The sequence below is a fragment of the Pocillopora verrucosa genome, chromosome 6, assembly GCF_036669915.1.
Source record: "Pocillopora verrucosa isolate sample1 chromosome 6, ASM3666991v2, whole genome shotgun sequence".
NCBI lineage: Eukaryota > Metazoa > Cnidaria > Anthozoa > Scleractinia > Pocilloporidae > Pocillopora > Pocillopora verrucosa.
In genome coordinates, this window is record NC_089317.1 from 15,104,326 (window position 1) to 15,126,659 (window position 22,334).

Below are 22,334 nucleotides of genomic sequence, written 5' to 3' on the forward strand. Positions count from 1 at the left end.
ATTGAAAACACACTTCAATTTATAAAAACAAACTGATTACAACATTCTGATCAAAACTTTCCATCTGCTCATTAGCCATTATATTTTAAGGTTCCATAAAAGAGGCCTTTAAGTTTGTTGTGGTGCACCATTAACTTAAAGACTATGTCTAAAACTCATAGATATGGCTCCCCAAGCAAACCATACACTATTCAGATGTGGCTGTCATTATCATAAAAAGTATCTCAAGATAATTCTGAAAAACGCATAACAAACTAAGACAAATTACTGTTGAGAATTGCTCTAAAACAGCTTTTAATAAGAAATAACAATAAATTAATCAGGAGAGAACATTTCCCAAAACATAAGCTTAAAAAGGAGAGGTACAGCTTGATATACAAGTGTACATGGAAAACAGACAGAAGACTAGAAACCTGGGAGTCCAAGGGTTTCACTTAAAGAAATGTAATGGGGAGGTTGCAGAGATTCATTGCAACCATTAATTGCAGGCATGAAAGGTATCTCAGTACCCAGTGGCAGTGAAATATAATCTAGGACTGATTAACTGGGACAGAAGAAAAAAAACCAATAAAAGATGAAACCATAAAGTGCTAGGTACAGTATTGTGCAAAAGAATGCAAACACCTGTCGATGAAATTCAATGAAATTCCTAGCTTTTTGATGAATTTTTGACCGAAATGAAACTTCTACGACATTTCGGCAAATTTTCAAGGCATGTATTGTTTTGAACAGCTCGAACTTTTGGCGACATATTCCTTGATGGTGTTAATGCGACTCAAAATTTCAAGCGAAAATTCATTCTATGTGGCAAATATTTGGGAAGAAAATTTGTTGCTATTGTTCATTCTTCTCAAAAAGATTTGGTTGAATTTGTGGTTTGGTACTGCTCTACGTAAAACTCCCATGGAATTTCCCACTACGATTTAAGTCTCTGCGTGACCTGTGTTGTTTGCAACCACGGCAACACTCAGTGTATCAATTGTGTTGATGCGTTTGGGATCATTTACGTACTCTACTTATGGTAGTCATCATGGCAAAAGTTTCAAATTATTTTACAAAAAAAAAATCAAGATCCTCCACAACAAGGCCTCCACCCAGCTAAAATACTGAAAGCATTGAAACGCAAAGGGTTACTGGTGAGCTTTTCCAGTACTACAAGCATCTTTAGAAAGTTGCGTCTCACTCTCACTGGTTCTGTGGCAAATCTACCTTGATCAGGAAGACCTCAAAAGCTGTCTATGGAAACGAACAGTGTATGTGGGAACAGTGCAAAATAAGTATTGGCAGAAGATGCCAGAATTTACACAAAAATAGGGTAACGTGACCAAAATACTACCTAGTTGTTTCAGCTGTCATTTATTAATATTCAGTGCTGTTGCAAAATGTAAAGTATTTCACACCCTTTGTTTCACACAACTATTCCAATCATTTGAGAGTTTATTTCCACCAAATACATGTCTCTTAGTCACAATTGCTATTCATCCCGATTTACTTTTGTTGTTGTAAATTGATCAAACACTGAACTGGATATGATGGTTTAGACTTGATTAAACATCAGGAAACTGAAGTTGATGTGCAAAATATCTGGATTCATCTGGGAGATAATTTCAGCCAAGTACATGTATCATAGTCAGAATTACTGTAAGACGCTTAGGAAAATTTACTCAATTTTTGTTGTCATCCACAGATTGAGCCCAGAATTGGACATGATGACTTTTTGGTGTTTAGTCCATTAGTCTACTGTGTTTAGTCTCAAATATTAAGTGTGTCTGTCATGGTGACTGAAAAAGGCTGGAAATATGTTTGAAAATATTTCGTGTTGCTTACATGAACATAAAACAAACTTGATCACTTGCAGAAGGCTATTGTCAGTTTGAAGTGAAATTTCGAACACTTATGATTGAAGAGACACTTTCCACCATGAATTTTGCTTCATGGCAAAAATTCAACAAAAAAGTGTCCTTTGTTCAAACGAAATGTCGCTTAACATGTCTTAAACTTTAAATTGAATTTTTCTTCAAACTTTTGATGAAAGATTGCTAGAACAAATAACGAAATTTGCCAAATTCCGTTTGTGTTACTTCTGCACAATACTGTACATGTAGATGACAACCACTGTTGACCAACATAATGGTCTGTGATTATTTAGAACAATAAAAAGCCTTGCAAGCCTTGAACAATCAAGGAAAGAAGCAGTCATCCACAGGCATAATAGCTTAGGCTAAACTCATTCTAACTTTGGATCCACACAATCAAAAACCGAAAAACACGTGACTTACATGAATGTCATACTTCCACCCATTAACTGCTTCATCATTAAGAATTTTATGAAATGATGTGGTCAAGCCATCCCGAAAGAACCGCTGGCACTCTTCACTCTTGGTGTCTAGCTCTGTCAATTTTAAAACATTATTAAGTTTAAAGAAGTTTTTTTTATTCATCCAGATTTCACAGACTCTGTGTACATTTTAGGATTACTTAACATGTATGCATACGAAATAAACTTAGTTTTGTTCAAACCACATTTATAGAACTTTTTGTTGTCTGGTATAAACTGTGTATGACTATTGCATATCTCATCCGGTCCATGATTCCTGCTAATGAATCACACTAAATTTAACAATAAATATTCCTGGTCAGGACTACATGAATATGCTCCTATTTGTTTTCCACAAGCTATAAAGAGGAAACCCTAGCCCCATAAAACTCTTATCTCTCTCTGGACAAAAGCATATACATGAACTCATACCTGCTCTACAAAGTTTGATAGATGCCTCTAGGAGAACCTCCAGTTCACCCTTGGGAAGGACAGGTACCACCCAACGTGGCCTGTTAATCATCTCATCCAATTTGGACAATTCAGTAAGAGGAAATGCCACTTCTCCATTAGGTAACAATAGACTAGCACTATCATCATTTTGTATAACTGAGTTCTCATTGTCCTGCTGTTGACCAGAGTCATTTGATTGGCCACCTTGTTGTACAGGTGCGGTACTGTTGGGAGGAGCAGAGTCCCCACCAGTCCCTCCACGCACAGAAACAGTCATTTTGCAATAATAAAATATCAAGTGTCACGTAACAACCATTTATGTGTGCAAACATTAATGTAGTTTATGAAAAAATATTGCTGCTCTTGCTCTTCTACACAGTTTAAAAATGCATGTCCACTATACCCAGACTTAAAGTAACAGCTGTTGATCTGAAAAAAGGAAAAGATACAGCATTCTTAATGAACTGTCAGAGTGGTGAGTAACAATAACTTCTTTCCTGTATTGAAAAAGGTTCATTTATCTCAGGCGTGTGGTTGGTAATTAATTTCAAGAACACCATTAACTAATCTATATCCAAGAGAACACATGCAGATATCTCTTAGTGGTATGACAACATAATACCCTGAAATGAGAATGAAACCATCTCTAAATTATAAGTAGGGAGAGTATAACCTACAATTGACAATATCTGTGAAGAAAATAAATGATGAAGGGTAAAATAATATTTTTTAGTCTATAAACTTGATCATTTCTCAAAGAGATGTCTCTGGAATTCATTCTCTGTTCATATAGATGTACAACAAGGTGACAGCAATTTCACACACCAGCACTTGATGCAAATTACTTTAAGATTTTGCTCTATAGTCATGCAGCAAAAACAAAAATGACCACAGTTTTAAATTTGTAGCTTCTACTTGAGTGTTATTTGTAAATACACATATACAAAATACTGCAAATCATTTATCAAATCCCACTGTCATGAAATAACATAAAGTAATCACAGGTCCACGATGTTTCCCAATGACGTGAGTGAATATAAATGATAGACAACATATAAAGGCTAAAATTTTAAAATTTCTCTTTCTCAAGCGAAAGATCAAAATGGAAGCTAGACAAACATAATAATCGATGAATGGATTTACCACAAAGCTCATTGTTTGTTACCCTGTTAACAATAAACTGGGAAGGTTTCAGGCATTGGAAATTTACCATTCCAAATATTCACGTGTTCACTTGAACAAAATTCTTATTGTTTTTTTTTTATCGTCACTAGTCGAGGATACGCCATGTCTAAATGCACATACATAAATGATACTAAAACAAAAAACGAAGGCAGCCATTAGGTCATCTACGACCGAGAAACATCAACGTACATTGCATGTCGGACAAAAAATTATTTCCTAAAGTTCAGACTAAAAAGTTCAAGCTGTCAACATGAAATAAGTAGAAGTATTCCCTGATAATTATGTCTCGATTTTATAACTTTCCCTTTTTTCCGTCAAAACTGACAGGAAATGCAAGGGTAAGCAGGGTTCAAAGTGGTTTCGACATCGAGACAAAATTGTTCGTATATAAAGGTTTGAACCTTACCTCCTTGCGCTGAAAGAATTTCACATAACAGCTTATTCATAAAATAACACAAAATACAGGCTGGAAAGGCTGAATTCAATTTTCTAGCCCTGATATTTTGGACAAAATCACTGTTTTGCATGTGGAGCAGAATCCTCCTTGACGGATCACACATGCGTAGTTACTTCCTGTGGTCACGTGCTACTCGGTAACTCATTCCCAGGGATCCCTAACTTCACAAGGAAGCACTGGAACATCTAAATGCTTCATGTCAACATGCCATGGAGTCTCTCGACTGCGAAGTCTTACCTTTGACCAAAAGACATCATCTGCTTTCGTCATTCGAACTGTTGCATACTCAACACGGTTTAGTTTCACTGAGTACTGATGAACAATCCCATTTTTTTCTCCAAGTATGCCTGTGCCATTCACTGAATAAAGTATTCCTTCAAATTGAAATTTACCTTCTTAATTTTCATCATCATTTACATCATGATATCGGCATTTATATCCTCGCACTGTTTGTATCCGAGAAGTTTGTCACCATGGCCTTGGTAAATGGCCCCCTTGCCATGATTCTCCTATAATTCAATGGTAGAACGTCTCGAGTACTTATCGGGAATTCTTTTGGGAGCAATTGTAGTTTTTTCCTCGAGGAGCGGGCACGTGTTATCTACTGAATAGCATCGTCCTTCACTTAAACCAGCTTGTCGCAGAAAGTCGACTCTCTACCTTGGAATGGTCAGCCTCGTTCCCAAGAGTTTACTGAGATCGAGCGTATTTTAAAGGCCGGTAGAGGAAAATAAAGGAATAAAATTTTGACAACAGAAGTTGAGAAAACCTCCATTCAGCCTTACCAAGACTATCATTAATTTATCGGTACTAGACTCCGTGACATCGTCGTAGCCAAAAAGTAGGTTTATTTTTAACGTCTGAAAAAAATATCAATCCGTTTTTAAAAAGCTGGGCATTGTTTCTCCTGTTGAGTCAGCGTTTGGTGGTTGTCTCTCCTGTTCTTGCTCTGAGTGCGTAGATGCGATTTCAAGCTGGTCCATCACTGTGCTGTATCCATCAGCTGGCTCTGCTTTTGCTCTCCTGATTTGGCAATGATTATGGTGAACTGGTCCAATTGCTGTTTTGACCACGCAGGACCTTGGTGTGGGCTTTTCTACTACCTCCCCATGGATCCATGGCTGATAACTGTTTGTGGGGCGGGGTTTAAGGTACACTTTTTCCCCTTCTGTGAACTCTCTAAGCGGGGTTAGTGCCTTCTTGTCTTACTGCACCTTTGACCTATTTCTCTTTCTGCAATGTTGTAGTTTTGGGACGAGCTGACTAGTAGCTATAGGGATGTCCCGAAGTTTTCGGGACATCTAGCGCTTAGCAGGAGAATAGTTGTATCCATGTTGGGGTGTGTTTCGGTACGCTAAGAGAGCTAAGTACGGGTCCTCGTTACGTGATTTCTTCAAGATATTCTTGACAATCTTAACTGCCGATTCTGCCTTTCCATTTCCTTGACTATGGTAGGGTGACGATTTTGTACTGGTAAACCCGTACTCGCAAGCGAGACGCGAGTACTCATGGCTGACAAACTGTGGGCCGTTATTAGTTATACATTCCTCTGGAATTCTGTATCGGGCCGAATTTCTTTTCATGGCTCGTATGACTGTTTTGCAAAGGTTCGAGTTCAAAGTAGCCACTGTAGTGGTCCACCAGAACAAGGTAATTGCTGCCATTTAGTTGAAATAGGTCTGCACTCACTTTTGACTAAGGCCGGAAAGGTATGTCGTGTGACCCCATAGGTTCTCGAGGTCGCTCGCTCAAGTACTGGGCACAAACTCCGCAAGATGAATATGTCTGCCTGATTGCTGCTTGCATACCTGGCCAGTACATGGATTTGCGTGCCCGTTGTATACTGCTATCTGCGCTGTTGGTGAGCTTCGTGTATCTTCCGTAACATTTCAGATTGCAAGGATGTGGGTACGATAACTTGATGAGACTTGTAAAGGATTCCGTAATACATTGTGATCTCGTCTCTTGAGTCCCAGTAAACTCTAATTTGATCGGGCACTTCCTTCCTTTCTGAAGGCCATCCACTTAGCACCACTTGATGCAGTACTGCTAGAACAGAATCTTTTGAAGTGTCCTCTCTGATCTGGTTCATTGTTTCAACGGTTACACTATTTGCTGCTAGGTCCATTTGTGCCAGTTCTACACGAAACACTTTGCACTCTTGTATGACTGTCGCGGTTGTGTAATCATGAACACTGGTGGCTGAGCGAGAAAGTGTGTCTGCTATAAAAAGCTCTTTCCCTTTCTTGAACTGGTATTTCTGCAACTTCAGCATCATTCTTTGCAATCTGCGAGGGGCTCTGCTCAAGGGTTTTTTAAAGATTGTCTCCAGAGGTTGGTGGTCTGAGTGGACGGTGATGTCATGTTTGCCGTACAAGTAGTAATGCCATTTATCCATGCAGGACACGATCGAAAGACACTCTTTCTGGATTTGAGCACAGTTTCTTTCTGTGTTGCTGAGGGTGTGTGAAGTGAAACAGACAGGGCGCCCCTCCTGTAGTAAAACCCCACCTATTGCATAGTCAGATGCGTCTACTTGAAGTGTCACTGGGAGGTGTGGGTCATAATAGCGCAGCGCGGTTGTTAAGGCGATGGGGCGTTTAGCTGAGTTAAACGCTGTTTCGTGACTTTCAGACCAAAGAGACACAGAGTCATCTTTGATAAGGCTCCTCAAGACTGTTTCGGACAGGTTGTGTTAGAATTTGGACAGGTATTGGCACATTCCCAGGAAGCGTTGTACTGCTGCTTTGTCGGTTGGAACTGGCATGTCTCTGATGGTGGCTACTTTGGCAGAATCGGGCTCCACCCCTTTATGGGTAAGCTTGTGCCCCATGAAAGTGACAGACGGGGATTTGAATTGAAGCTTTTTTCGCAGAGAGCCGTAGATCGTGTTCAGCACACTTCTCCAAGAGCTGCATTAAGTTTCGATCGTGGTCGATGTCAGCGTCTTCCTTTCTGTCGCCACACCCATACAAGCAAAAATCGTGTACTTGGGTCTTTTAATCGCCTTATTTATGGTCTGGCTTGGGTCAATACAGATACGAAGTTTGCCGTTTGGGTTTTCTTTAACCAGCATATTAGACAGCCAATCTGTGGGTTGGGTAACAGGCCTAATAATCTCCCTTCTTCAGAAAGCCTTTTCAGCTCTTGATTTACCTGGTCTAACTTTTCCACAGGCACTCGGTGTGTTGGGGCATGAAACAGGTGTAACGGAGGGGTCCAGCTGAATATGAATAGGTGTCCCAAGGGGTTTCCCGCGCCACGGTCTAGACACATTAACATACTGCCGTAAAATGTCCTCCGCCGTTAACATTCCGAGTGGGGGAAGTGTTTGCGGAGTTTGCGGAATCTCGTCCTCAACTGCGTCTCTTTCGTCTGCATAAATCTTCAAATACTTTAGAGCCTGCGCATCCTTTCCGCTAAGAAGTGGCGGTTTGTCGCCAGGGACATCCACCACAAGAAAATCTATTGTCTCTAGTCTGCTTCTGTCGCAAACTAGGGTCACTTGACCTTTTGATCGCATTGTTTGACTTCCATATGTGCTGATTCTGCTTCTGGTCTTTGAAACCTTCAAATTAGGGAATAACTGGCTTAATAAATTGCTGGGCATGGTATTGCAAGTTGAAGCTGAGTCGATTTGTGCTCTCACAATTTTCGATTTCCCGTCGTGAACAAGGTGTAAATGAGCGCAGATGTGATGCTTTGCATTCTGCTACAAACGCCTCCTCATCTGCATCATCATCAACGAAATTTGACTGTTGCTTGTTGCCTGCTTGCTTTCTTGTTCCTCCTTTACATGTACGAGCGAAATGACCAACGATTCCACACTTATTGCATCTCTTACCAAACGCAGGGCAATGATGTTGACGAGGACTGGGATGGCTGCCGCATCTCGGTGTCTGTGGCCTTTACCGGTTAGTTTTACACGCAAGTTTTCAGACGTTAAGCCAGCGATAAACTGGTCTCACATAAATTCGTCAGCGAAATTCTCATATTCGCACTGTGAAGCTTGATTTCGTATACGCGTTTCCCAAGAGCCGATCGATTCGTCTTAGTTTTGCGTCAGGCGAAGAAGCTTGTGTCTTTCACCCGGGACACCCCAATGCTTGCGCCATAATATTCTGTCAGTACATTAATAACCAAGTGAGGTTTCGCCAGATCTTTTGCTGAAAGCCATAAACTGTATTTGTAGACCGCTCTGATCGCAGGGGATAGTGACGCCCGAAGGCATGCCATCGTTTTCTCTGGTTTCGTCAATTTTGCAGCCTCTGTCTCCTTCGACGGATCGAACCAGTTTTGCATGGTGCAGTAGTCCGTCAGATCTGCAATGTATACCTCAATGTCGTGTTTGTCATCTTCCGTTGTTTTAAAATCTGGAAAAGGAGTGTTTAAAGCCATGGTTGCCAATAGATTTAAATCGTTAAGCCATCTAAATGCTGCGAGGAAGGAGGAAAAAAATCACCGCTGCCACCTTGTCAATGTCTCTGTTACACGTCCAAAACTGAATATTTAATGCATCGCAATCACTAAATATGTACAAGGTATGCAAAGGTGTAAAGTATACAAAGGTCCGTGCAATAATACGGTAATACATGTTGGTGCAACGAAGCATGTGATACATAGTTGTGTAACAAGATAGCTTAGGTTTGCTACCTTTACCTTAGTTTTCTTCATGGAGCGAAGTAACTTATGTTGGGAGCAAAGTCACTTATTTGATGGAGCAATCTAACTTTCGAGTGGAACGATCTAACTTTTTGTTGGAGCGATCTAACCGTAATTCTTACTCTTGATCCCAATAAAGGCATTATTGGACACAAATTTCTGGACTTCTTTGTTCTTTTTTTTTCTACGCTCACGTTGCGTGTATTCGGTGCTCTGACTTGCGTCGATATTGTCCACTCGTCAATATTACAGAGTTCACGTTACTTTTGGTTGTTATTTGATAACAATAAAACTGTCTACCCTTTTCCTATCACAAAGTTGTGTTTCCAATGGACATCACAATCAATAACTCCATCATTACTCTATAAATGTGCGTAGAAGTTGCAATTTAGAACAAATTATACGTGACAAATTCTCTCCCAAAATAAAATTCTTTATGAATGTCGCCAAAGAAGGTAGAAAATAAATTAATTTATTTCTTCTCGGCTCCCCAGCCGAGTAAGCTTTGATCCTAGTTAAAATGTTTTGGTCCATTTCGCGCAGTGTTTTTTGCAGGAAGGGAGAATTCAATTGTTGTTTGCGCACTTCGCGCGCGGTTTTTTTTTTATTATTATTAAAACGTGGAGTATGGTTTTTTGTGTGCTTCGCACAGGGATCTTTTTTCAGTAGAACATGGGCTACTCTTGCTGATTGTGCACTTCGCTCGGAGCTTTTAGAACGAGGAATACAATTCGCGCGTTGCTTTAAAAGCGACGAATACACTTGTTTATCGTTCACTTCGCACAGTACGTTTTAGTAGAACGAGGAATACACTTGTTGTTTGCGCGTTTGTGCGTGATCCACCGTACGAGTCGACAAACCAATTAAGTCGTGGCCAGAGAGATTTTTAGTCTGATTGTCTGGAAAACTTTACGACTCGTGAGTACAATAGACGATCCGTAGGGGTCGTACGACTCGTGAGTACACTACACGATTCGTACGGGTCGTATGAAACAGCCTTACGAGTCGTGCGACTCAATCTTACGACTCGTGAATACATTAGACGATCAGTACGGGTCGTACGTACATGTTTCGTATGATGATCTCTTTTTAAAGAAAAAAAATAGTCTTAAAGAGAGTTAAAAATCTAAAGGCTACCAAACTGACAGTATTGTCGGTCACTTGAGCTTTATTTTTACTTAATCGTTTGGATACAATTTAGTGTAACGGCAGCAAATTAAATAATTACTCGTTCAAGATGCCTGTGTTATGCAAAACTCCGCCTAAGGTCCAGCCTAAACTGAATCCATTCAGCGAATTAGTGACAGTAATTTTCTTTAATCCGCTAAGACCATACCCTTCGGTCAACAGCTCGTATATATAATTCGCCCCAAAGCAGTTATCTTTAGCAAAGGGGTCTTCACTAACCTCACTGTAGTCTTTCTCACAGAATGACTCCGAGGACTCACGTATTTTACCCGGGTTGATAGTGTTTTCCTCGCAATCAGAACAAACAGCGCCTATATCTGTTAAAACATAGTAAAAAGCCGAAAACGCATAAAATTTTCCTTTTAAATTGGGTTGGTCATTAAAGGGGCACGATTTACAGAAAAACAACTCGCGAATTATCTCCCTACACTGTTTAACTTCAGCTGTTCCCTTAAATATACTCTCTTTATCCTGATATTCAAGAGATTCTTTGAAACCATTATTATGACAAGGACTTTGCATGACACACTTGGAATCCTCAGCGCAATTTGCTTTTTGTGCAATGTATGCTAGATATTTTTCTCGAGCTTGGTCTTGTCCGTAACCCAGATAACTACGACTAAAAACACTGTATGTTTTCCCAGCCACGTCAAAAACAACAACTTCCGGGCTACTCTTGTCAAAGTCCATGGAATTTTGGTGGGACGCTCCCCCTAGATCCAAACTGCCATACGAATTGGAATTTTTTGAAGCAAAAACGCCCAAAAGGAAATTCACAGTAACCCAACCATAAATTCCTTCGACCTTACCGGTAATGATTCTAACGTCGTTATCGTTCTTAAAAAGAAAAGGACATTTTTCTTTGTCGTTAAACAGTTTCCTAACTTCATCTAAAATAGCGTTCGCCTGATCTTCAGGCAAGAGTCTCATGCCTGCTGTTGCTAACAAAAATATCGGAGTGGATGCTTGTTTGTCCTCTGGAATGGTTTGCTTTGCAGATTTAAGTAGAGGATTCATGTAAGCTTCAACTTGAGTCGGGTCATCAGAAAGGTCAGAAATTCCAGGCTTCACTTTGTCTGGTGAAGCATCAATCTGGACAACGTCAGAAGGTTGGAGGGAAGGACCGCTGGCAAGGAACTTGTAGATTTCCATGCGAGTGCCGCTGGATCCTGCGTCAAACAAGATAGCGTAGTTATTGTGACCAGTGTCTTGATGAACTGGAATGGACTGAGAGACAACCAACAAATAGAGGAAGCTCAGCAACACTTGCTCCGAAAATGTCTTCATTCCTCAGAACTAGCGAGAAATTAAATTCCATTCGTTATTTGATAGTCAGTTTTCAGAAATTCGTCATACTACTTTTAAATAGTAATTTAAATAGCAATCTAATTTTAAATAATCAGATTAAGTTATAAGCATTTATAGTTTTCGTAGGCTGAGAGTGTAAAACAGGAGTATTCATTTTCCAGTCTCTGCGGAAAGTGAAACTACGTAACGATGTTTTGAGGGAAGCTGTTAAAAAAAAAAAAATACCGCGCCCAGTTGGTTTTTTAGAGCCAATAGCGACTCACAGTTACTCTGTTTTTTCGAAATTTTCATTGAGAAAAACCAGGGACTCTCTAACTCCTGATTTTATAATAACGTACGCGAACGTTTCTTGCATCATGATCAACACATGACTTTCAACTTTCACCGAAAAAAAAAATGGAACTTTATATTTCCTTTTCAATGAGTTACGTAAGACTGAAAATTGTGTAAAATTTTGGATTCTTTATTGATTTTCCTCATTCAGTTACAAAGAAATTACCCAATGCAATGTTCTTTTCAGCTGTGCCGTAATTCACCGATAAAAATACGAAATATAGAAGGTGAAGCTAGAGACGACGGAGACACTGAATTGACTTTTAAAGCTAATATAACGTTCCTTGCTTTTTAACTGGATAGTAAACATTAACAAATACCACTTTATCGATCTTCGGCCGCGGAGAGGAAAATCTGACATCTATCAAAACCCTTTTGAAATAGAGCATCGTTAAATTTTATAACGCAAAGAGAAATGTGCTCGTTGATTTCCACCTAAGTCATTGTTCCTCAATTGCGCTATGCTAACTGCCTTGTGCAATATTTTTAAAGGACGAAATTATTAACCGTAAGAACTAGCACAAATAACTTGATAAAGTAATGCATATGGTACAATGTAAATCATAGCTTACAGCACCGAACCCAGACTCGTAAGTCGCGTTGTACTCGGATGATCAAAGTGGAATCGCTCGTGAGGTAAAGCACCAAACTTTTGTTGAATTCTTTTGTTTCCATTTCTCAAGTATTACTGCAATATATGTGCTAAAAATTGCTATTCAACCTATCAAAACACTCAAAATTAGTTTATGTCATTTATTTCTACGTTTAATTATTGAAATGAACACAATTTCCAATTATATACATTTCCTATATTCGTGATGTAATCATGAATTTGGATGAGAATTTGTACATCGACCTGTCTAAAACACGTTGGTGCCAAGGATCAATAAACCGAACAAACAAACAAAAATGACATTTAAAAAGCTGGTAGAATTTTAGGTAAACCCTGTAGCCTTGGTAACCTCACTGAGAGACAAAAATTCTTCAAAAAACGCACCGGCGGAGAATAGATTATATTGATTCTACTCAAATTGGGACGGAATGACTATTCCTTTCAGAAATTAGGATTATTACATGTAAAATGGCTCAGTGTTTATATAGTTTCTATATATTTATTTTGTACAAGTATGGAAATTCATTCTTCGTTTGACGTTTCGAACGAAGTAGCTTTTTCACAATTCAGTATCATGTTGGTGAGCGTTCCCATTTTTTTTGTTGCAGAATTGTAGAATTTAAATAGCTTGCCGAGCCGGAAAGGAGCGGGTTGCAGTTTCCAACCAGCAAAAGCACATTGCATCAAATTAAGTAATACTTCAGTTTACTTATCATGCCGGCTCCTGACCGCACGCATTGATTACAGGTTCCCGAACTTTCGCTAAGTACCATTGATAACTTCAGCCGTAGACCTTTCTGCCGTTCAGAACAACCAAGCGTTGACATGACTCGTTGACGCGTAGACCATTTAATTTGGAAAGTAAAAGAAATAAAACTTGGCAAGCATACAGGGACAAATATTTGGGAAAGTTTGCGTTTAATTTCATACTGTAAGCTTGATATGTCTCTGAAGACAAAACTGATCGCTTTGTAAGGTGTCGGCGCAACAGAACTTGACTAACATTTTTTTTTCAGAAAAAAAAGGCCTTTCATCAGCACTGCTGATATTAAATTAATTTCCAAAGCAAGCCTACGAATCTAGATCGATAAACGTCACGAACGGCCTCGAAACAATCCATTTATCCACTTTTTCTTTCGCATAGAATTGGGGAACAGAATTAAGAGGCGTAAATCTGTCTTTTTTTTTCTAATAAAGGAAGTATTTTCAAAGAAAAAAATAACGGGCGTAACTATGACAACTATGCAGCATGCCAACACTTCCGTCAAGAAATTTATCTCTCTCTTGGTTTAATTCTTTGTTTAAACAGCTTATTGGCAATTAAGCCGAGGGGATTTTGATAATCAAAAGACAAAATTCCTTCTATGCATGGATTCATACCTACCCAGTTTACTCTTTTTACACTAAGGGAGGCCGTAATAAAGAGTAAAAATTGTACAAAAAAAAGGCTTCACAGTGAGTTGCCCGAAGAAGAAAAAATCTGCAGTGTAGTGAAATAAGACAAAATAATTACAAAGACTTGTGCCGCTCTAAAGTTTCCTATTCTCTCAAAAATTCTCCTTCTCTTCTGGTTTTTTTCCCCTTCGTGTCGTTGATCATTCCAAAATATTCACTTCAAGCGTGACGAACATGGTTGGGATGGGCTTGGGATGAGACACTTTAAAATTCTCTTTTCACCAGACCTAGGTCTGCGAAGTTACAGGATGAACTTGCTTGGGACCCTCTCAGTATTAGAAGAGAAATACATGAATTAAGCAAATTTTCAAGATAGCTAAGAATCTTGCTCTATGTTATTTAACTGAACTACTGCATTAACTTAACTATCTAGTGAAAGTACGCATTTTCGTCCCAGATCAAAAGAAAACTTCACTCAATTTCCTTGCAGAACTTCTAGATTTTCGCCTGGAATTCTCTGGACCTAGATGTCCGAAACTCTGTATTTCTTTCCAGTTTTAAAGCGGAAACACGGTCAATGATTCTCTTTTCGTATTCTTACCATCAGTTATTTGATTGTTCTGTTGATCGCACCCGCCTTAGAATTGGGTTTTCTTGTCTCAGAGAAAAAAAAGTTATAAAATAAAATAATTAATAGTTGTGCATCGTCTATTTGTGAGAACGATCTTGACTTTGAATCGGTGGAACACTTTTTCTTGTATTGCCTAAGGTATGCCGCCCAACGTAACGTCCTCCTTACATCTGTTGCTAATATCCCAGGTGAAACATGGTCATCGAGGCGCGATGAAAAGAAACTAAGTTTTTTGTTGTATAGTGTTATATCTGTAAATTACGACGTCAACTGTGCTTTTTTTTCGCAAAGTACAAAGGTTTTTAGTCAATACTAATCGCTTTTCGTAACCATTGTTTGATTGTTTTAAATGATATATCTTTAGCTTTGTATGTTTAACTCGTTTCTATTAAAATTTGTGTGTGTTGTTTGTTTTTGTGTGAGCCTGAATAGATTAAATTAGAATTTGATATATTGTAATCCCTTTTGCTTGGCCTAAATGCTTGTGGGGAAAACAAAAAAGAAACTCTTCTGCAACGAAATCTTCAAGAACACATGTTCATGCAAACTCAATTGTTCGGCTTGAGCTCAGCAGTTGAAGAGAGTTTACTTACCAAGCTATTGGCTGACACTAAGAAGAGTTTATTTTCCAGAGAATGGGAGCCAGAAGGCAATTTCAACATGATCAGGCCGTTCTAACAAACCTAGAAGAAATCAAATGGCACAGAGGAAAAATGTGAGGTAAGTTCACCAAAGATAAAGGGAGGATCTGTTTCATTTTGAAATGCTTCCCTTCAACATGCCGGATGAATTATCACTGTCCCCACAAAAGTACGGTTGTAAGAAGGAGAAAATACAACAATTCTTAATTCGTTGCTTCGAAAAAAGTTAATTTTGTCAAGTTTTTCGGTAGTTTGCGCAGAAATAGAGTGTGTGGTGATTTGTTGAGAAGTATGGTCAGACTGTCATCACCTGTGCTCGATCTTTGAGGTAATATAACAAACTGTTTCCTGTTTTAAGTTTACCTTCAAAGCTACCACAGTCTTAAATCTAGGAAATGGAATAATGCCTCAGGAATAACTAACCACAAGCTAACTATTCCATTCCAGTGGTTATGAACGAGTAGTGCAAATTGCACCACAAACGGCAAGTCAGCTGGATGGATGTAACATGGATGCATTATTAAAAATTCTTCAGCGACACTAGTATAAATCTGCAAAACAAAACAGAGACACCTAGCAGGAATAACCTTTAAACATGTAAAAAAAATTTCCATTTTGCTATCTACAGGATCGACGAAGCTACACAATGAGTTACCGGATGGAAACTGAATCGAAGCTGGAGTTATAGGGCTCCCTGAAAAATTCAAAGAGAAAAACTGTACATGTCAGATTTTCAGATCCCTGGTGGCCAAGGCGGTCGCACGTTCCCCTTTACACTTAACTGTTTGCTATCTTAGTCTTTTTCAGTAAAGATTTGTTTTATTTTGACAGACAAATAACTATCAATTTACTGCACGCGACGAGACGTCATGAAAGGAGTGAAGTTTAGCATAGGGCGCATCCGTTAAGAGGATAGACGAATTTCGCTAACTTCAACGTTTTTATTGCTGTAAATTTCTATCGCAAATAGAACCAAATTCGAAGCAGTTTACTTTCTTATTAAAAGATGTATCTTGAATTAAAAGAATTAAGAAATAAGTGCTTCGAGTGTACCATGAGTGTGCCTTTCTCTCCAGTCTGTTCCTTTTCACAGCATACCAGTGTGAAATAAAACAACTGTTTATATGGAATATTAGATCTGAATTAGTGGCAATGAAAAATCACACTTCCACTATTCATGATCTGTAAGTCAAACCTCTCATATTTCTAATTGTAGTCAAAGCTTAGCTTTGCATCATACAGCTAGAAAGATAAACTGAAAAGGGCATTCACGCGTTGTAATGTTCACCGTGAATACACTATTCTTCTGCAATACATTATGTAATTACTAACGACATGGAGATGATAACTCAACGGTATGTACACCTTGACAACCGAAGATTCCGTTACCTCCCATGTTTGATGAAACGGTGGTTACAGACATTCGACCGTAGCTCCAAATCATTGCTTTTTGTGATTCATTTCCGTTATAATCGGCCAAAAAAGCTCGACAAAACATTCCGGTGCCTCTCACTGAGACCTGTTCCTTGATTAAAAATCGTTTTAAATATTCGTTGAAAGGGTCCAATTTGGTATTTGACTGTACGAGATTGGCAAAATTTTCATACGTAGCGCAGGGGTGACAAGAAATAGCTCCTCCGAATTCATAAAAAATATTATTCTCAGAACGTTGCCTCTGTTTAACTGGACGTAAGACTCGCATAACTTTTTTAGTGCTAAGTGAACTGGTGACATTTAGTTCGAACAAATATTTGGCTCCTCAATCAGACGATCGTATTCAACAGAAGTACACCTTTGGATATTGTTGCACGAAACTTCAAGTCTAATTTGACGCTGGCGAAAAAGGTTTGTCGAAAAATATCGATAGCTATGAATAGCTAGAATGTAAAAACACGAAGCTTAAGACACAACAACTGATAGAATCAGTGTATCTAACATCACCTGTTGTTCTTAATGCCTTTGATGGTCGGCTAAATTCACTCTTGACATCTTCAGAGATGGTGCACACCCTGAAGTAATACTCAGCATTATGTTGCAGATCAGTCACCCGTGCCATAGTACCACGTACTGTACAGATGTTTGGTACCAGGCTTTCTGTGTCACATTTGGCCCAAGCCCACGAGTAATCATCATGACGTTTAATCTGAATTGCGTACGTCACATTAAGCAAAGAAGTCGACTTCCATTTAATAGTGATGCTATTTGTTGTACTTCCCATGAAGGTAGGCTTCTGGGGTGGATCTAAAAACATTAGAATGTTAATAACAAATGATTAGATGTTCTTTTTGCTCCCAAAATAAAGCAATGCAAATCCATCCAGCCGCAACAACGTACCCATTTCACCTATTACTTTAAATCATGATGTACATATACGTCATATACTGTTCCAATGTAAAAGCTCGCTCAAAGCAAGGAGCTTTAATTGAGAAGAAGATCATTTCACCTGTCTCAAAAGTGAACTTAATTGAATTCATCGTAACCTCAAAGTAGAATGACCAGTTACTTCTCAGCGATAAACAAATCATTAATTTGTACTCACGTACTAGATCTATTTCAGGCAGCCTTTTCGCTGTACATTCAAGAACTGCACCGAAAGCAAATAACAACTCAACCAAATGGTTAGTTGCTTTGAATGTCTTCACTATCTTTAAATGACACATATCCTAACTCTCACTTTTTAAAAGAAATTGAGAAATTAGATTCTGGTGATTGCTAATTAGGGTCTTGGTTGTTATTGTCTAATGAAAAACTCCTCAACTAACCAAGATTCTTTGTTTTCATTGGTCCTGATGGGGTACTAATAGACAATCTGCTGACAAAAATTCTGAAGTAGTATGTTGTGGATGGTTTCAAGTTCACCACAGTGGCTTTCAGGCTTTCCCTCACGCAGGAATCAGCGATTAAACTTTCCTTACAGTGCGCAGGGGCCCATGTCATGGTGTCCTTGTTCCACATCTGCACAATAAACTTTGAGGACCTTGAAGATTTCCATGATATGTCAATATTTACGAAGTCGCTTGAGACAAATTCCGGTGGTCCTAAGGCACCTAAGAAAATATGGATCAAAACGAAGTCAGACGAATGGCTGAATCATAATACTGCGAAGAACGAAGGAAAATAATGTTACAAAAGTTAAAATCAATTACGTTCTCAAGAAAGGTTTGTCAATTAGTTGAAGTTCATATTTCACCGTTCGCAAGAGGATTTTTAACGTGGTAACTCGAGGTCAATAACAGTATACTTCAGTCGGGATCTCACATATCTGGTCTAACCTCCATGAACCTTGGTCTGGCGGTTTCAATTTTGACATACAATGTACATACCTGGAGGGATGCAAATTACACTTGCAGGAGAATAGGGCGGGCAAGATCTAGTGGCATTCCAACCCATGTGTTTACACTGTGACAGTGAGGTCTCGTTGCCTTTGCACTGTACATTACTCATCCAGGTGACAGGTGGATCCCCTTCACATGCATAGGGATCAAAAGTACTCTGTGCCCCCTCATAGCCCAGTTGTTGACATACTACATTGGCGTCGTTGAGATCCCACGAGTCACGACACACTGTACCCCAAACTCCCCCGAACAAAACTTCCACGACACCTCCTGAACGTAAAGAGTCCTCACACATATCAACCAACCTAACTGTTACGAAAAAGATGTAAGTATGTCTCATCTATATCATTTTGACTGCTATAATCTTGTCAGTACAAGAGAGTCAAAGATTGTTTTTGGGTCGTTCTGTCCAAAGCATAGCCGTACCATCTTTTATACATGCAGTTAAAACGTGACTAACTCTTTATCCTTTGTGAATACCTAAATGGATAATTCAGAGCATTTAGGAAATATAGTACTTGAAATCAAATTAAAAACAAGGTAAGGAGGTTTCCTTTCAGTCAAGTCAAGTTTTTAAGGCGGCCGACAAATGAGGCGGACGGCAGCCGTGAAATTACTGTAATAACAATAGACTAAGTCCTTGATCCCAACAGAAATGTCTGACTAAACCGATAATCACGGATTAATTTTAGTATTATCAACTGAGTTGATAACGTAAATTTGCCACCGTAAAGAGTTTCAAAGCTGACGTTCCGAGCGTTAGCCCTTCGTTAGAGCGAAGCAGAGCTCTTTATAATACTTAATTACCCTGTTATACTCTCCCACCCACGCAGCGCCACAGTTTTTTAGAAGCTTACCCCAATAATCACGGACATTAACAATCAATATTTTACCTTGAATCCCGCTACATTTCATACCAGCCATTTGTTTGGTTGTACAAGTGCTTTTCTGGAGCAAACTACCATGCTTACATGACAAAAGGGAGCTTTCATCACCAACACATTGCACATTATTTAACCACGCTGTCCAATGCTCCTTTCTCTGGTTAGAAATTGGAAAGCTCAGAGCTGTAGATGAGCTTTGGTAACCTAACTGCCGACAAGCTACATCAGCGTCTGTTGTATCCCATTGCTCATCGCAGACCAACTTCCACATGTCATTGTGATAAACCTGTACTAAACCTTCACCTGGCGTTGCTGTTGTTCCAACTATTCGCACTGAAATGTGTAGAATTTGTATTTAATTGACCTATGGCGGCATGTTAGAAGGCGACAAAGCTAGTCATTATTCCTTTAAAGGAAAACATCGAAGAAGTGCTTTTCAACCCTGAGCTGTATCTAGCCACACTAAGGTTTTAGTACTTACCAAATTTGTCCTTACGAGTTAAAACGATCAGTGGGTTGTTTTTATTTTTTCTCTTGCTATAGTCAAAACATTTTCCACGCTGCTCTTTTGCTGGACATAACATATCAATTGGATAAATTACCACTGCCAATTGGAATCATAGCGAGGCATGTTTCTTAGACAATGGTAAAACTGTTCAGGCTAGCGTCAGGTTATGTATAATTTTCCGTCCATATCAGAAATTAAAGCCACAAATCAAATGCCTGATTTGTTGAAGGCCTACTTATAGCAGTAAAAACTTTAACACGTTTCCCAAGACATACTTCCAAATAAGTTATGGTGATTTACTTTTCAGACTACTCCTCTAATGGCTACGGGAAAATATCATCAAGTGTGCGATAATAAATGAGAGAACGCGCACGATGAATAATTTTGAACCGATAAACATAAGAAAGGTTACCGCGCACTGAATTACACGAAAACTGAATTTAGCGACCATATTTGCTGAATCACTAATCAAGTGAACATACCAGTAGGGGTACAAATGACATTGCCAACTGTAGGAGGTTCTGTTTCACCATCTATGACATTGAAGACCAATTTCCATCCTTGGTGCGAGCAGCTCAAAACTGAAGTCTCGTTTCCGGTACATTGCAAATATCTCAGACATACCTCTGCGATCCCCGAAATACCATGGAAAACAGGAGCTGCTAACGCTTCATCGTGACCTAGCTGACGACAAACTACATTTGCATCCTGCTGATCCCAATGATCACCACAAATTGGTCCCCAGAATCCTCCAAACAGAATTTCCACGCGGGGGTGTAAGCTATGCGAGTCATTTGCACTGATTCTTGCTGTTGAGATAAAGTCAGATTTAATTCATGTTGTAACTTCCTTGATGTTCTCGTGTTAACACTCATAAGTGCAAGCAGCGTTTTTATTTCCCATGCTTCATGATTAAAGGGCTCATTGATGGGTCTTAATTTGTCAAGGTTTTTATAAAGGATAACTCTGTTCCTTTTTTGGATGTTGAAACTTTAGGAATTCATTTTCGCAGCGTTATAATTCTAAGTAATTAAAATTCGGGCAAGATGAATTTATGAAATAACAGATATGATACCATGGCAAAGTTCGAAATCAGTTAATACTTTTGTCACTTTGTAATATTATCATGAAATCAACGATCAGGTTTTTTATCCCTGTCATGCTCGCATCAAACCTGCATAATTTGTAATTTATTTGTTGTTTATAACGAACCACGTAGAAATAACTTAAAACTTTTATTGATGTTCTGTGTGTATACCTTCTGGACCGGTGCAAACAACGCCAACGTTTCCGCCAGTGGAACAGCTGTTATTGGCATATCCATCGTGAACACACATGGAAAGCGAGCTCTCGTTTCCAGCACACTGAAAATTGTTCATCCACAACGAACCATTTCCCTGCTCATTTGGAGAAAAAGTATTTACTGAGGATGCGCCTGTGTAACCCAACTCTTTACAAACCACATTCGCTTCTTTCTCAGGTTTCCAGTTCTTAGCGCAGATCCAGCCCCAAGTGTTATTACGATAAACTTGAACAAGGCCTTCTCTGGCTGACAGTCCTCGAACTAAACGAACTGAAGGGAATATTTAACGCTATTAGCAAAGCAGTAAGGTAATTAACTAAATCAAATTATCATTTCGACAACATAGGCATAACTTAGGACAGATTTCTGATTTAAATAACCAAAAAAAAAAAGAAAAAACATAGAAGTTCATGTCATCTCATATAGATCTATTTGCTTATTAACCACATTCTCACAGGCGTTGTTCTTACCTCTATTTGAAAAACAAATAAATTTAGTTAAAGTTGTGTATGATCCAGGTTAGTAGATTTAAAAGAACTATAAAAATTACAATCAGCGTCATAACAGGGAAATGTTAGATCCAGCAGTGGAGTTCGTCAATGGCTGATGTTTATTTATTACATTTACTTTGCCGAGCAAACGACTGGTCTATTTAGATGTTCAAACCAGAACAATGCCATTCGAAGGTAAAGCCTAAATAATAAAAGAAACAAACAAAAACTTGACGGTTGTTGAACTAAAACTAGAAATAGCCTGTTTCCGTTTAAAAAAAAACACTTTCTCAGGAACATAAACAAAAAGCCCTTTGAAATTTCTGATGTCCTCACCTGATGGAGAACACCTCACACCAACTTCTCCACTCCAGCAATTGCTGCCCACGCCTAACCAGTCGTGTGTGCAGTTTAGTATTGAGGTCTCGTTTCCAAGGCAATGAACATTGGTTAATCTTACATCATCTATTCCTATTGCAGACGGTCCATGGTAGGTGGGTTGCACAGCTCCATGATACCCCAGTTGACGACAAGCTACATTGGCTTCCGGAAAATCCCAATTGAAATTATGACATATTCCTGCCCAGACGCCATTAAACAAAACTTCTACTTGACCTTGATATAATGTGT

The 22,334-nt window shown here is 39.0% G+C and overlaps 3 protein-coding genes and 1 pseudogene across 6 annotated transcripts in view; 1 reads left to right on the forward strand and 3 right to left on the reverse strand.

Moving 5' to 3' along the window:
- Positions 1-4,504, reverse strand: part of LOC131795761 (ubiquitin carboxyl-terminal hydrolase 9X) — a 34,448-nt gene extending 29,944 nt beyond the window's left edge. For both annotated transcript variants that reach the window (XM_059113374.2, XM_059113373.2), the window contains exons 1-3: positions 4,362-4,504; positions 2,750-3,199; positions 2,280-2,392 (exon numbers count right to left, since the gene is read on the reverse strand). In XM_059113374.2, the coding sequence (XP_058969357.2) occupies positions 2,280-2,392; positions 2,750-3,047 (411 nt within the window). In that variant the 5' untranslated portion in view covers positions 3,048-3,199; positions 4,362-4,504. The remainder of the gene's footprint in view (positions 1-2,279; positions 2,393-2,749; positions 3,200-4,361) is intronic.
- A 5,730-nt stretch (positions 4,505-10,234) lies between these two features.
- Positions 10,235-12,564, reverse strand: LOC131795754 (ectonucleoside triphosphate diphosphohydrolase 1-like). Its single transcript, XM_059113366.2, has 2 exons — positions 12,476-12,564; positions 10,235-11,558 (listed from the first exon to the last, which is right to left on the reverse strand). Exon 2 carries the CDS (start codon positions 11,547-11,549, stop codon positions 10,299-10,301), a length of 1,251 nt encoding a protein of 416 aa, XP_058969349.2. The 5' UTR covers positions 11,550-11,558; positions 12,476-12,564; the 3' UTR covers positions 10,235-10,298.
- Positions 12,565-13,458: 894 nt separating this feature from the next.
- Positions 13,459-14,871, forward strand: LOC136281904 (uncharacterized; annotated as a pseudogene).
- A 264-nt stretch (positions 14,872-15,135) lies between these two features.
- Positions 15,136-22,334, reverse strand: part of LOC131795753 (scavenger receptor cysteine-rich domain superfamily protein-like) — a 12,569-nt gene continuing 5,370 nt past the window's right edge. Inside the window, exons 5-12 of one of the 3 annotated variants that reach the window (XM_066168112.1) lie at positions 22,041-22,334; positions 21,169-21,483; positions 20,393-20,719; positions 19,412-19,735; positions 18,507-18,827; positions 17,946-18,230; positions 15,607-17,424; positions 15,136-15,225 (exon numbers count right to left, since the gene is read on the reverse strand). The exon at positions 22,041-22,334 is cut by the window's right edge and continues 21 nt beyond it. In XM_066168112.1, coding sequence (XP_066024209.1) covers positions 17,051-17,424; positions 17,946-18,230; positions 18,507-18,827; positions 19,412-19,735; positions 20,393-20,719; positions 21,169-21,483; positions 22,041-22,334 — 2,240 coding nt within the window. In that variant the 3' untranslated portion in view covers positions 15,136-15,225; positions 15,607-17,050. Of the gene's footprint in view, positions 15,226-15,546; positions 17,425-17,945; positions 18,231-18,506; positions 18,828-19,411; positions 19,736-20,392; positions 20,720-21,168; positions 21,484-22,040 lie in introns of all 3 variants that reach the window. The other 2 variants (XM_066168113.1, XM_066168114.1) reach the window with 2 other exon arrangements.